This window comes from Orbilia oligospora (assembly GCF_000225545.1).
Source record: "Orbilia oligospora ATCC 24927 unplaced genomic scaffold scaffold00006, whole genome shotgun sequence".
Classification (NCBI taxonomy): domain Eukaryota; kingdom Fungi; phylum Ascomycota; class Orbiliomycetes; order Orbiliales; family Orbiliaceae; genus Orbilia; species Orbilia oligospora.
The window spans coordinates 474,161-489,583 of NW_011645563.1; the positions used below are offsets into that span (position 1 = coordinate 474,161).

General features: G+C 46.0%; 4 protein-coding genes across 4 annotated transcripts; 1 reads left to right on the plus strand and 3 right to left on the minus strand.

The window, feature by feature from the left end:
• Window positions 1-369: 369 nt before the first annotated feature.
• AOL_s00006g162 (uncharacterized protein) lies at window positions 370-4,028 on the minus strand (the record flags this gene model as incomplete). The annotated part of the gene is made up of 5 exons (XM_011119471.1): window positions 370-476; window positions 545-1,140; window positions 1,206-1,618; window positions 1,701-2,811; window positions 2,875-4,028. 5 exons carry the CDS (start codon window positions 4,026-4,028, stop codon window positions 370-372), a joined length of 3,381 nt encoding a protein of 1,126 aa, XP_011117773.1.
• Window positions 4,029-6,827: 2,799 nt separating this feature from the next.
• Window positions 6,828-8,475, plus strand: AOL_s00006g163 (uncharacterized protein; the record flags this gene model as incomplete). The annotated part of the gene is made up of 4 exons (XM_011119472.1): window positions 6,828-6,836; window positions 6,919-8,133; window positions 8,195-8,333; window positions 8,396-8,475. 4 exons carry the CDS (start codon window positions 6,828-6,830, stop codon window positions 8,473-8,475), a joined length of 1,443 nt encoding a protein of 480 aa, XP_011117774.1.
• Window positions 8,476-9,757: 1,282 nt separating this feature from the next.
• On the minus strand, window positions 9,758-10,902 carry AOL_s00006g164 (uncharacterized protein; the record flags this gene model as incomplete). The annotated part of the gene is made up of 2 exons (XM_011119473.1): window positions 9,758-9,999; window positions 10,371-10,902. 2 exons carry the CDS (start codon window positions 10,900-10,902, stop codon window positions 9,758-9,760), a joined length of 774 nt encoding a protein of 257 aa, XP_011117775.1.
• A 929-nt stretch (window positions 10,903-11,831) lies between these two features.
• AOL_s00006g165 (uncharacterized protein) lies at window positions 11,832-14,713 on the minus strand (the record flags this gene model as incomplete). The annotated part of the gene is made up of 4 exons (XM_011119474.1): window positions 11,832-12,797; window positions 12,865-14,276; window positions 14,388-14,458; window positions 14,526-14,713. 4 exons carry the CDS (start codon window positions 14,711-14,713, stop codon window positions 11,832-11,834), a joined length of 2,637 nt encoding a protein of 878 aa, XP_011117776.1.
• Window positions 14,714-15,423: the final 710 nt, after the last annotated feature.

Sequence of the window (15,423 nt, forward strand, 5' to 3'; positions counted from 1 at the left end):
TGGCGTCAAAAATTTCGGCGATTGTATCCGGCGTGGCCTATGTTTCATAGGTTATCTTTTGGAAGGGAGGAAAGACTAGCGACTCTTTCCTTATCATCTGGAAAATGGAATCATGGCGTTGATTATGCCGGTTTGAATCTCGTATTAAGGATTATAAAATATATACTTCAGGTACATGGCCGCGATTGTATTTACATAAAAATACATCGCCAAAAAGTGACAAGTGTAATGCTTCACGGAAACGAAATAAGAAATGCACCAAACCTGCCCCAAATAAACCGTTTTATGATATCACTCCGGATCACCTTTCCAAAATGCTGAAACTCAAAATCAACCAATTATACATATATCTGTTACCTAGCCCGACTTTCAATCGAATTTCCCGATGCTCAATTCCCCAGTGATCGCTTTCGTGTATATCTGTAATTGCTCTAGCTCCCGTACAATCTCATTAAGAATCGACGAGTAAGCATACTCTACAACCGACAAATATATTAGTTATTTTCATAAGGTATAGATAGAAAAAACGAAGGAAGAAACCTACGATAGAAATGCGCCCACTTATCGATCCCCTTATGCCTCACCTTCCCATCTTTAACCCCACTCTTTCCGTCCGGTCCATCTACGAAAAGGCTCTCAGGGTCTAATTGTTCCAACTCCGTAAACCTCAACCGCCTCCTCTTCCCCTCATACAGACTCTTCTCGTAATACCCTTCCGAATCCATATCTTCGATCCTCTGCAACAGCCTCCGTCTCGCGATAGCCGCAGAAGGTAAATACTTCGGAATAGGTGTTTTACTCCTCAACCCGCCGCCCAACACCCACAGATTCATCAATATAGTCGCAACAGCATCCCTTCTACAAGATAACATCATTTGTGCCATATCTCTATCCCCACTTATTCTGAAATATAGCGAAGCTTGTCTGACGTCGATTATGTGGTCAAAGAACTTTTCGGAACTATCGATTAGATGTTCGTATGGTGTCGGGTCGAAGCGTTCGCGGAGACGGGGTTCGTGTTCTGTCATTTTTAGAAGTTCGCGGATACGTACGAAACCTTCGCGGAGTTTGGCTTCGCGGATTTGTGAGTCGATTATGTCTTGCGGGGAGGGCATGTAGTCGAGATCGTGATATATGTATCTATAGTTTGGATTTAATTAGTTTGTGGAACATAAGATGATATGGAAGGGGTCGTGTGGACATACTTTGCTACGACGGTACGGTAGACAATACTGAGGTTTATCAGCATATTTGCTAGGGATTTTCGAAGTTCATGGCGAGCTACGAATGGCCATAGGAACCAGTTTATGAAGACGCTGGCCAAGACACCAACAATAATCGCTGTTCCTCGGGTATATGCGATCCTATGGGGAGGAATTAATCCTTCGTAGTTTTTGCAAGTCATGGAAACGACGGTGAACGTCAGGCAGCCGATAAACCCGGAGCGTGGATGAGAGGATAACATATAGCGATATAAAAATGGGATTGCGAATACTAAGGCAAATACGGCCATAACGTATGGGTTTCCGTTGCCTGCGAAGAATGATAGAGCGCCCCAGAAGGCCCCAAGGGCGACGGTCACCAGTCTTGCCGCGAGGTCGTTTAGATTACCACCGACCTGTATAAAGTAGTATTAGTATGGATTTCTATACAAACTTCTCTGCAGTTTGCTTGTACGGGGGGTTATTTCGAGAACATACCCTAGGCTGCATTAGGTGCCACGCCGCCACGGTACACCACCATCCCTCCCACTCGTTCCACCAACTTTGTGATCTAGTAAGCCAGGCCGGTATGGCAAGCAGACATATAGTCATGGTATTCTTCAGTGCGAACCTTGCCTCGAATCCCTGTAGTTCGTGAAGGACCTCCCAGATTCTAAACCTCAGTGTCTTCTTCTCGCCTTGCTTTTGAGGAGATGGTTTTGTCGTAAGGTCAGAATCGGGAACCCAAGCTTTCCCAGCGATCTTACTCATGAGTAGGGCAATATCCTTCATTGTTCGAAAGTAGAAAGCTGTTGTGGTTCCACCTCGATCGTGGCGAACTTGGGGATTGCTCCGGTAGACCAACTTCTCCAGCGGGTAGTCGGGGAGGTAAAATCTCCAATTGGCCCCACGTCTTTTCTTAACGATGGATCCAGTAGACCTTACAAGCTTGGTGACCTGATCGCACGCTTGAAGTAGTGTTGATGTGAAGAGGAAGATTTGGATGACAGTATAACTAGCATCCGCAGGGTGAACGCCTGCCCAAACCATGTGGGCTTCTTCGAGTTTATCTCTGGCTCCGAGTATTCGGTCCGCAAGAACTTCACAATCCCAGGTGTTCTTTTTCCTCCCTGGCGGAAGAAAGGAGGTTTGGTGTAGAATTTGCATGAGAAGCGTATCACAGGCTTCCAAAGCCTCCTTCATGACGTTGATCATCTCACGGCTCGGTCCGGCAAGGACTGCTCTTATACGATCGATTTCAACCTTTTCGTCATCTTCGCTCTCATCACCGCTATCAATTTCAATGTGGATTTTTGTTTCCTTGAGAGGTTTGCCCTTTCGCGGTTGCTGTTCTTCCTTTGGAGGCTCGAAAACAGGGGCTATGCATTCGAGACGTAGAAAATCTCGGATGACTGCCTGGAGGTTGTTTCTCAGATCTGTCATGTCCTCAGGTGAGATTTTGGAGATAGTTATCTCCGATCTGAAGTCTCTCACTGCGATAGACATCTCGACGGTTTCCTGACTCATCTTTTCGCGCTGGCGGGCAGTTGATGGGCGCGGGAGCTCAAGCCCACCTATAGCCGCATCGAGTGCTTTGTGTAGGGCACGACTAAATTTTAGGCTCAATCAGTATTGGGAAAGCAATAAAGCACCAGTTGCAATTGATACATACGCAATTTGAACATTCCCAGGGTTCGGTAGCAAGAATATATTGGTAATCTGAGCAATGGCCACGCCTAAAACCCACGGTATACCGAATTCCCATGCCTTCCGGTATAATGGGGTTGGCCCGACTCTCTCGCAGACCATGAAGAACAGAGCAAAGCCTGCGCAGATACATAACTGGAAGACCCTAGCAAACCTTGCTCTTGCCCATGCTAACATTGGGAGCGTAATAAGCAAGCAGACAGCTAGGAAGGCCCCGTAGCTGTCTCTTGCCGGGCCGGATACAGTCGATATCCATAAAGCCAGAAGACCGGCTCCAATTCCAATACCAGCTCCTATGATGGTTGCTATAGTGCCCTCGATCTGTGAACCTATACTTCGTCCAGCGTGGTTGACAATAGTAGCTATGATCATGATAAAATGATACGGCCCTAACCATTTTCTTATTGCTGGGACGAGACATAGGATATATGCTAACATGTAACCAGTAACAGCTCTCATCAGAGCGCTCCGTCGTTTCGGATGCTTGATACTCCAAATGAACCGCTTGATACCATCCTTCTGCAACTGAACAAACTTTTGTAGCGAGAAAGGTGATCTTATCTTCCTTTTCTGCTTCGCAGTTGCCAATTCTTTGCGAGGCATTTTGTAAAACGATGCATCGAAGAATCCATCTCGCAGCTCTTCAACTCCGTAGTCTTCCAGGTCGTCGGCTTCAAGTTGAAGTCTACTCATAAATTGATCCAGAGGTATACTTGCGACAAGTGAACCTCCCCTAGGCGTAGCCTGTCCGCTAGCCAGCCGAGAACGAGATATAGGTGTCGCAGCAAAGGAACCTCGGTATACCTTTGTATATGGCGGTGTCCATGCCGATCCGGGTGACGACTGGCCGGACTTTGATTGATCAATTAAGGGCTTTGGGACATGGGGTTCAAGAGCCGACCATCGCACTTGTCGGTCGTCAGTCGGACTGGGATTTGGAATGACATTGGCAGGGCCCTTCGACTGGGATTCAATATCTGTCGGTGTCAATGTACCGGCATGTGCAGTACGGGTATGCATATGCTTTGGAGATCCGGAATCGCACGACCTACGTCTGCTGGTAGTGTGCCGACGCCGAGCAGCAGCATCGGCCGAAGTCTCTGCCTTTGCAGAGTCCATACTGCGGCATCATCCGGCCCCTAATTGCCAAAGACAGCAATTGTAAGGATAGATATTATAACCTTTATATACTTAGGTAGTAGGTATATATAACGAATGAAAGGCCAGGAAAAAAGGGTTCGATAAAAATTAATCGATGATGCATTTTGAGGGCAAAAGGTACAAGTACATGCAGTTTTCAGTTTAGTCATATCAACGGCTAAGCTACGAGGCAATTCGCAAACAGGATTTTTGCGTTGGCGGGCCCTGTCGGTTGTGGAAAAGCGGTATCCATGCGATTGCATATGCACGTTGACGGGCGGGACTCGGAGGCCTGCCGCTGTCTCCATCCGTCGGTGAGGTTCGAGATATTGATATGATATCAATCGATATAACATCGATACCATGATTGCATTGATATCGAATAGGATGCTCGGACGAAATGCATATATACATACGCTCAGTACCTATATAAAATTCATGAACCCGGTATCAGCGGTATCAGCAGTATCAATGGTATTGCCGGATGACCTCACTCACCGAAACTGCCTAGTACCACCACCTGGTTAGTAGTTGTATTTGCTAACGGCGGTGATTCGAAACCAGAATGAATTCAGATCCACCGTTGTTCAGCCACAGAATGCGTGAGGTGAGCGACTGAGCAAGCGTGTTCGTTCGTGTATCCTTGTTCTTGATCTTGTCCGAGCCAATCAGCCCGAATGTTGCTGAGGAATTTCCACTGCGGCTACCCGAGATTGCCAATGGACGGTCGTTCAGGTCCAACATTTTTGTTCCGTCTCACCCAAACCGACAGTGTTTTGGCTGGATTTGGGCAGAGGACCTCACGCGAGAGTGAAGCCTGAAACGCCAGACAAAAGGGCAGCCAGCACACACCGCACACATACAATTATGTGGGTTTCTGACGGCATGAAGCCTGGACTTGCTTGCATCGTGAGGCCGCACCCGGGCTGGGCTTCTTGGGCCGGGTTGGGGATTGATCGTTTGCACCTGCGATTTCGAGAAGTTGTCGGGGCAACCACACGACGACAAACCGGGTCAGCCAGTCTAACCGGGAACTGGCAGAGGCATTAAACTGCATCTGGTCACTGCAGGGAACACGGGGAAACATCGCATCAGTAGTTCGCATCAGCCGGGGGTGACTGTACCGTGTAGGTTTAGCTGGGGCCTTTTCTTGGAGGGGAAACAGAGTGAGGGTAGACAAGACACAGAGGAAAAAATATGGAGTGAATGAACGGTAATGAGGAGTATCAAATTCAATTATAGAGTGGATTGGAGTATGGAAATTTGCAGGAATGAATACAGTCAATGCATTACATTACATTACATTACATTACATTGCTTATGAGGTAAACGCCCACTTCAATTAGAAGTACTCTTTGGGCGTTAATTAGCGTATTCCCAACTGGGCCGCATTGCCCGTTCTTCGCGATACCCTCCGTTTGGTCTCCAATGGTTCGTGTTCGTGTGGTGTTTCTTAGTCAGCCAAGGCCATTTCCTCTTCGGGAAGAATGTTTACATGAAAGCTGGATGGTGATTGGCTGATGACCCTGATTGGCTGGGGGCTTTGTCAACACAGAACAACAACAACAAAACAGTTTAGCACCTTTAAACACCAAGAGCGTGCCCTTCAGCGCTGTTTCCAATACTCTCTGTTCCAGACATCAATCAATCAATCAATTCAATACTCATCTCTCTCCCTCCCTCTCCGCAGCATCATCATCATCACCTCATCAGATATCACATCTCCCATCTTGAGGTCTTCTTTCTGATCTTGAATGCATTGATTGTCGGCCTTTTTGGAAGCAGGTGACAATAATTAACGTTAAAGCAGTTATTACGAAAGCGTAGCCGCCAAACCATCCACCCGCCGTGTTCCTGTTCCTGTTCCTTTTTTCCCGGTCAGGAAGGAATCCAATAACAACGCCAAAAGGAGCCTCAACACCTTGGAAAACCCATCACAACCAACCTCCTCCCCCATTGCTCGGCATCACCAGAATTCCCCCAGCAATACTAAAATAAACCAAAAAAAATCATAACAACAGCGAATCCCGTCGATTGGATTGGATTGGATTCTACTGTATTCTATTCTACCGTAGACACTCTGCTCTACGCTGCTATATAGCATATAGCACACATCTCCATTCTTAACCGGGCATAAAACTCTTTCTCAGACATCACCAACCTCCCTTCTTAACACTCACACCTCCTTGCATCCAACCTAGCCACACACACACACACATACATACATCTTCAATTCCTTTTTTTCTTTTCTTTCTTCTTTCTTGTTCCCTTCCTTGACCTTGACCTACCACTCTAGATCGTTGTAGACTCTATTATCCCCCTCCTCCACCTATTCCGATACTCGACGAGATCCCTTCTCACGACTGCTATATTTGCAAATTCACGAAGACCGCGTCTACCTTTAACGAATTCGATCTAACAAACCGTTCTCTAACGGTGTGAAACTCTTAGTGTACGTGTCTCCACTCTCTGACACTCTTACTCACGTATTTTCTCATTCTTGCCTCATTGGTGTCTTGTTTCCTTTGTTACTCCTCGTGCACCGTGTCTCCACCAGAATCTCATTCCTGTCATATTCTTCACATATTTTCCTTACACCTTGCACCTTCCACATACGCACAAATCTTAATCTGCATTCATCTTCACGACATGTCAGACTAACTCGGCCGCTCTTTTCACCTACATTTAGTCTCTATTCCTTGATCGTCTGATCTCGGATACTTCCACACTTACACTCATATAACGTCACAAACACCAATCCACTACACATCCGACACGATGCAAGCCGTAAGTCCTCCTTTTTTCCTTTCCCTTCAGCAAATGCACGGGAAAAAAGGGAAACGTTATCTAATTTTATACATATCTATAGAAACGTGTCACTCGCCAAAGGGCACAGAACCAAGATGAGAACGCAGGCATTGCCAGCCGAGCCACGCGTGCTTCAACCAAGACTGTTGGCAAGGCTCTGGCCTCGACTACTACCGCTGGCACCAAGGCTTCTCAGCCCTTGAACCGCAAGCGTGTCGCTCTCGAAGACGTCAGCAACTTTAACAAAGCTGGTCAAGACGGTTCTCTCGAGAAGGAGACCAAGAAAGCGGTCAAGAGTGTTCTCGCTGCAAAGACTGGAGTTACCAAGACCAAGTCTCGCACCGTTCTTAAGGAGAAAGTTGTCGAGGAAGTCAAGGCCGCCGAGGTCAAGCAGACCGTTAAGACCGCTGCTGCACGCCCTCGTAAGCGTACCAACTCTTCCACCCGTGCCGCCGAAGCCGAAAACAACAACGAAAATGAGGCTCCTGTCGAGGAGAAGAAGAAGAAGCCCGAGGCTGTTGCCGTCGAGGTCAAGCCTAAGGCGAAGGAGGTCGTTGCTCAAAAGCCCACCGCCCTAGAGAAGGAAGGAGAAGTTTTTGCCAACGAGCCGAATAGCAAGAGGACTCGTGTCGTCGAGCCTCAACCAGCTATCATTCTCGAAAATGAAGAAGACGATGACCCATTGATGGTCGCTGAGTACGCCGAAGAAATCGATGCCTACCTCCGTGACTTGGAACCGAAGAGCATGGCCAACCCCGAATATATGGATCACCAAGACGAGTTGCAATGGAAGATGCGTGGAATCCTCGTCGACTGGCTCATCGAAGTTCACACTCGCTTCCGCCTTCTCCCAGAGACCCTCTATCTCACAGTCAACATCATCGACCGTTTCCTTGGACTTAAGCAGGTCGGATTGGATAAGCTCCAGCTTGTTGGCGTTGCTGCGATGTGGGTTGCTGCCAAGTATGAAGAGGTTTACTCTCCTTCCATCAAGAACTTCATCTATGTTAGCGACGGTGGCTACGTCGAAGATGAACTTCTCAGAGCCGAGCGTTATATTCTCACCACCCTCGACTATGACTTGTCATACCCTAACCCCATGAACTTCCTTCGCCGTATCTCCAAGGCTGATGACTACGACATTCGCACTCGTACCTTCGCCAAGTACCTCATGGAAGTCAGTCTCCTCGACTACCGTTTCCTTGAGTATCCAGGCTCGCTCGTTGCTGCCGCTGCGATGTACATGGCTAGGAAAATGTATAACCGTGGCTCATGGGTATGTCCTTTGCATTTTCTTCATGAAATATTATCCAGACTTTATACTAATAGTTTAATAGAATGCAAGCCTTGTTCACTACTCAGGGTACACTGAGGACGAGATCATGCCAGTTTTCAAGCTCATGGTTGACTACCTCGCCCGCCCAGTTAAGCACGAGGCATTTTTTATGAAATATGCCGACAAGAAGTTCAAGAAGGGTATGTGTCATCACAGGTCGTGTTCGTATAACTACTTGCCACTAATTCGTATCTTTCTATAGCTTCGATCAAGGTTCGCTCGTGGGCCAAGAGTGCTGCCGTTCACTATAAGGTTGATTTGAACGAGCCCGTCGACTTGTGAACACAGATTCCTCTGTCTTGACTCTTGCTTCTTTGTTTTGAATTTCCGTGATCACCGATCTTGCATGGCAGGTGATATGCGGATATACATTGTTTCTTTTCATCATGATTTAACGGCGTCCAAGGTGTTTTGTTTTTTTTCTGTTAACATCTTGATTTTTCTCACCTTTCATCATTCACGCCTCCTCTAACCTCTCTCCGACCGAGATCATTCACATTCAAATGTTTCCCTTAGAAAGGCAGGCTCGTAGGAAAGAGAGCGATAGGCTTGTCACACCTGTACTCACTTCTTACGCCGTCCCTACCTGTCTATTGGCTAGAATAGCAATGTCTTGAATCTCGCGAACCTCTCTACCTCTACTGCCGCAGGCTTCAAGCACGAACTGACTAACCCATTCAGAGGCTTCAAGAAATACGATATTGTTCCTTTACTAACAAAGAAACTAACGATCCAAGGCGTCCCAAAATTGCTTTCTGCTGCTTTCTGTGTACATACTATCCCTTCCCATTGACATGTTTGCATTATGGAGATTCTCTTCTTTCTTCTGGTTCTCATATTTTCCTCTTAAAGACCCTCCGATCAACCATGTCATTGGGAACGGTACGATGACTCTGATTTCTTTCTCTTCCGTTTGCCTTTCCAAGCATGCCTTTTATTGTTTCATAATCTTTTTTCTTTCCCGTTCTCTTTCAGATCCGGTACAAAGGCGTTCTTTGAGCATCCTTTCAGGTTCTTTTTGCGTACTTTGCTACTGCTGGTTCCCGCTTGTTTCTCCCCCTCTATCGGATAATCAATGTGCATATATGTACTATGGCATTCTTGTTAATAGAAGTTGGCTGATGTGAGGCTAACGTAACTTAATCGAGATAAACTCTTCACATATTCCGTGCATGTGCTGCTTCAATTGTATTCAATGATAGTAAAACAAAAAAACAGTGAAGAGATCAGGTCAAAGCTTGATACTTATAAGCTCTTTGGAACAAAACGACATGGGAGTTATATGTATATGGTAAAGACGCTTTATTACCCAAATCCAAGGCTGACGCTAACATACAAAAAGAAATCAAAGAAGCCAGAAGCCAGTCCAGATATGTATGTATCCCTTTTACCTTCTTGAAAGAAAAAAAGACTCCAATGAGAAATCAGCGACGACATTATTATACTTTACGTTTTCCTTCTATCGACACCCTCCTATTTTTATTCCCAAAACGAAGAGACCCTTCAGACCCTTCTTCCTTTACTCTTACAAACCCCATCACCACCAATTCCTCCTCAAGAGCGTCTACAACTTCGGTGCCAAAACCGTCGTCCTGAACACAGGCGCGTCGGTACTGTTCCCCATCCTTTCCATCTCCCATGCGATCTCCTGCCTGATCCTAGCAGCGATTAACGCCGCCTCATCGTCGTCCAAATCGGATCGTTGTCCTTTTCCGAACATAGTCCATGCTCTAGAAGCCGTATGCGATTCCGGTCGTGGGATGATATGGTAATGAACGTGCTTGACGACTTGACTTGCTCTTGCGCCTATTTATTTTTTCGGGGGACATCGATCCGGCCGGCCGGGGGGGTTTCTTTCGTTAGCGGGTCGCGATCTTTGTGATATTTCGATCAAGTACCTATTTTTTCCCCCTCTTCTTCTTCTACTTTTCCCTTATCTTCCTCTTCTTCTTCTTCTCTTTATTTTTCCAGTGGAGGGGTGTTCTGATGAGGAGGGTCATCAGCTTTTGGTTTTTTTTTTGTCTTTTTCTTCATCTTTTTCTTTCCAAAGGATAGAATAGATATAATACCATCATGATTCCCCCCTCTTTCTCGTAATAGAATATATATAAAGAAAGAAAAGAAAAGCAAAGAAGAAAGAAAGAAGCAAAGATCAAAAGAGAGAAAGGTAGACTAACCATCACCCATAAACACCCCCTCCACCTTCTCCTTAACCTCATCAAAAACCTTCCTCCCCCACCCAACATTCACTCTACAATCTTCAGGAGTTTCGCTATCCATACCATTATTCTGCACCACATTCAAATCATCAACCTGCATAGCCCTACTAACCGCCCTCGTAATAATCGGTAACCAAGCTCCCAAACTCGCTCCTTCCTCCGGCGTCAAATCCATAATCTTCTCGGCATGGTGTCGAGGCGTTAATAATACGTGTCCTGGTGATAATGGCATTATATCCAAGAACCCGATTACTTGCGGTGTTGATAGGATCATGTGGGTTGTTTCGCGGTTGTGGGTTGGTGAGGCTGTCGATGGGGCCGCGTAGGGGGTTATTTGGGCTCGTGGAGGGTTGGAACGGGAGATTAGACAGAAGGGACAGTCGTCTTCTTCGGATTGGGGGTGGGAAGATGGACGGATTGAGTGTCTGCTATGCGCGGAGGCGCGGGAACGGCGGGAACGTTTGGCGGTGGAGGTTGTGTAGGCTGGCATCTTGATTATTGTTATTCTTTGTGCCTTTTTGATCTATAGATGATGAGGAGAAGGAGAAGGAGAGGTCTCCTTTGTTGATTCCAGTGGGTTTTGTAGATGGCGGTGGTGATCGATCGATGATGATGATGATGGAGGTGGATTGTGTCGCAATCAATCGATTGGGTAAGATGGTGGTTATAGTTGAGGTATTGGTCGGGTAACCAGGGGAGGCTGGGATGCACGTTGTTTTCAATTGGAAGTTAACAGCCGGCTGGCGCGTCAGGTTTGGGCCGAGGTAAACAGCTGTCACTCCCTCTCTCGCTCACACTTTCACCCCAATATCACCTTTCAGCTCTAGTTAGCTTGTGCATTCCACATAGGGTGTATACGCATAAGGGATATATTCATTCTTGATATGACATAAAGAAAAAGGGGCTATTGGTACATCCATATCCATATCTTTAAAAAAAAAAAACTAGTCCACCAAAAGTAGGCTTTTGAGGTATGTATGCGATGTGAACATTGGCATGAAATTTAGACATCGAAAGTAGAGATAAAAGATACGTAGCTTACAATACTGCTAATACAATATGATATAAAGTCCCGTTATGTAAAATATCCTATCCAAACTTGAACAAAGAGAAAGAAAAAGAAACCCTCATTCGGATTGCAACCCCCAGATAACTCCCATATTAAAGGATATCCCCAATAAAAATATAAAAAAAAAGGTAAAGAATCATTAAAAAAATATGCGAAGAAGAAATGCCACCCATATATCGACCTTGAACTGGAGAGGAGAAAGCGCATTGAATAGACGAAATAGAGAAGAAAAGAGAAGAGAAGAGAAGAAACAAGCCCAAACTTTTTTACTTGGTTGTTATCCCAGATATCCCTGACCAGAAAAAAAAAAAGATAGAAAAAGATGAAAAGGTTGATGCATGGGAGGGAGATCACTGGTATAAATTCGACCCATTCATCCACTGCGACGGCGAATTCATCGCCAACATTTCCGTAAACATTGCGTCCTGCTGTTCCACCGTCAGAGAGTTGATATCGAATGCATCGGGCTGTAGGGTAGGGTTCGAGAACTCCTTCGGTGTCAAGCCGGTTCCCGTCCCCAATACAACACTAGGCACGAAGCCAAAATCGAATCCTGAAAGACTAGTTGTTTGGGGAGGTTGATGCTGCTGTTGTAAGTAATCGTGCGAAGATATTGTAACCATCTCCTCGATTGGTGAGAGTCCGCTGTTGTTTGACGGTGATGTATGACTAGAGTGTTCATTTGAGCCGCTAAGGTCCATAGATGGTGATGTGTGATTCGATCCCAAAGTCGAAGTTGGAGAGACTGAGCTTGGCCCTCTTCTTTGAGCCTCCTTCTCTCGAGCGGCCTTTTCAATGGTGATGTTCATTATTGTCCTATTACAGGTGAAGAATGGCGAAGATGTCGGCGGGTCTTCAGCTTCGGAAGGACTCTTGCCGTTGGTGTTCGAAGATCCACTTGGTGTGCAGGTGTTTCCGTCGAACGCTTTTCCATCACGCGGGACGTATATTTCAGCCTGTATGTCGACAAAAGACATAAGTAACTGTGTGTCATGTTTTATCAAAGCCACTTCAGAAGGACTCACTCCATCTAAGCCTCTTTCTAGTGTTTTAAGAAAACATTCACTTACTACTCCCTTCTTCATCCCGTACGGGAACTTCGCCTGGTTCGAGGGTGTGTCCATGGATCCGATCATATCGACATCCAATTGTACCAAGAAGGACTCAGTCAATGGGTTCAATTTCTTCAAATGACCCATGGCACTGATAAGGAAATCCAAAGATGAGCGGATGTTCTCGTCATTCGGATTGCTCTTCAGGTACTGAACGAAGACTCTTGCCGCTACGTAAAGACAGAAGGAAACAAACGGGTTCATCTATTCAAAATCGCTCAATGTCAGCAAAAACTCTGAACTTAGCCTGTATAAAATAGGTACAACGTACCGCTGTCATATCTTGACTACCAATCATCTTCATAATTGCTGTTATTTGTGCCGCCGCAGAAACACACCGATACTTCGATTCTTTCGAGACGCTTGAAGGGAGTTTGAATTTGTCGGCTTTGAAAATCGCTGCCTGGTGCAGGCATATCGTACAGGTATGAATATTCATGTTTGTAAACACAATATTCGGATCCATTATCCCATTCGGAAGCTTGAAATGCGGTGGAAGTGACATGACAGTATTGAGTAGAATGTTATCCATGTGTCTATGCCGTCTCCAGAATTCTCCTTTTTCGTAATCCGAGTCATCTTCACCTTCGTCGGGACGGTGAAGATGTAAGAGGTTACGGCCAATCAGTGCCGCCATAATAATAACACCGGCATATGAAGAAAGACTGGGAGCACCACCAGGTGTAAGAGCTTCTTTCAGGGTATAGGATTTCGTCGCCCGTCCAGATGCAAAAGCTTCATCTGACGAAGGAAGATGTGTCATAATATCCCTTTCATCTATCTGCATAGGCCAACCCGTTCCGATTGATGCATATCGATCCGTACAGAACGCAATCCAAAACGTCCTTCGCCGTTCCTCGAGTTCCGTCCAATCCTTTGGTGGGGCGATACACTGCTTAACATCGAGACCAACCCCATCCAATCGATTCAATCCAAGCATTTGGCATAACTTGACCGATCTTCCTGCTGACATCCAGGCTCGAGGGAAGTACATGAGTCTGTACTCGTATGTTGCCAAAATCCCCCAAGTTTGAGCGAACTGTACGGTGACAATATGTTCACCGTGTCCCTTCATTTCGGCCTCCTCGGCGTATTTCCTTGCGCGTCGGTAGAAAACTGTTTGTAGATTTGAATATTGATCGGAAACGGAAGCTGCCATCATCCATATGGCGTATCGCAAGCATATTGGTGCGCGTAGCTGAGGTGCTAGATCTAGACTGGCGAGGTATCGACCTTTGTGGATTATAGGTCCGTAAGGCGCAACTTTGGAGAAGTATATATCATGCAAGTCATCGATGATATGTTGATCCGGCAGTGCCTCGTCGATACCCAACTGTACCATCTCCCACGAAAGTCCAGGGTCTTGCATTCCAACTCCAAACCCTCCAGTGCCAGCATGATCCATACCAGTTTCGGGGAACCCACGGTAATCTGGAATATTTGTGAAAGGCTGTATATCATCAACGTTGAAAGCGGCTTGGGGGGCAGGTTTTGCTGCCTTCGCCTGCTGTCGCTGCTGCTGTTCATTTTGTTTCTTCTTCGCTAGGACCTCTTGGAAATCGGCGACGTTGGATATGGAGAAATTAAGACTGTGCTGGGGCATGGCGCCCATGGATTCGATCTTGTTGATAGGAGGGGTGTCGCCGGGGCCATCTTGTGTTTTTAGAAGGGTTTCCACCTGGGCTGCACGTGTATATCAAGTATATTTGTTAGCACGAGTTTTTTTGAATATTTAAGACTCGATTGAGTTTTTTTTTTTTTTTTGGAGAACGCATGAGAATGGATGCGACTTACCCAGCCGGGCTTCCAATGCTTTGACATATCCTCGTTTAGGACCACTCTTCCGCCGTACCTCATCGTACGAACTCAACAAGACGTCAGCACATTCTCAAACCCAAAATCATTTTGACAAATAGTATTGGGGAATAATACCAGTTATGACCGAGTCTGGAGCAAGTACCGCAAGCCGGCCTTGCGCCGTCGCATTTGAGCTTTCGTTTGCGACAGACAACACAAGCGATTCTCTTCTGACGAGGGGCATCTCCTCCGTCGGCACTTTCTCGTCTGACTTCGCTGTTGGTATTCGGCGCCGGAGCGTCGGGTAGGGTTTCTCCTGACATTATTCTGTAACCCGGGTTCCGAGTGGTGTAGTAACAGTCCAGAAGCGTATATCTCACTCAGAAATGTCGGTGTTCCCGAAATGTGATGTGAGATCCTTCTTCTTCTTCTTATTTTCTTTCCTTTTGTTTGCGTACTGAGTTTCCAGGAACCCTTTTTTCCAGGCTTGGGAGGGTTATTTTGGGCTAAATTTTTTTTAGCAAAAGGGAAGTTGTGAAAGTTTAAGTTGGAGGGAATGTCGAGTGGCAGAAATTTGTAAGCTTGAGCTCGTACAAAGAACTAACGGTTGGATGTATGTTTGAAGATGTCCAGGGGAGGCCTGTACATGTAAGAGCAGGTGCTTGATGATTATGATGATGATGATGGTGGTGGTGGTGGTGATGGTGATGATTATTCGATTGCTGCATCTGCCGTCTACCGGTACTGTTATATCATATCATATCGTCTTCTCTCTCCCATGATATAATATAATCTAATCCAATAAAGTCCTTTCTTTGTCGGTCTTACGATCGTGAATTTCTCAATTACCTAGGCACTTTGGTAAGTAATTGCTAAGAAGTGAGTACAATCTGTCGAGGCGAGTCGGCGTACAATTAAGATTGAGAAGAAAGCGGAAGGAAGGAACGACAAGAGGACCAAAACAGCAGCTGTCGCCAGAGTCAAACTAATATAATAAGACAGAAAAGAAAAAAGATAGCGATCGATTGATGGA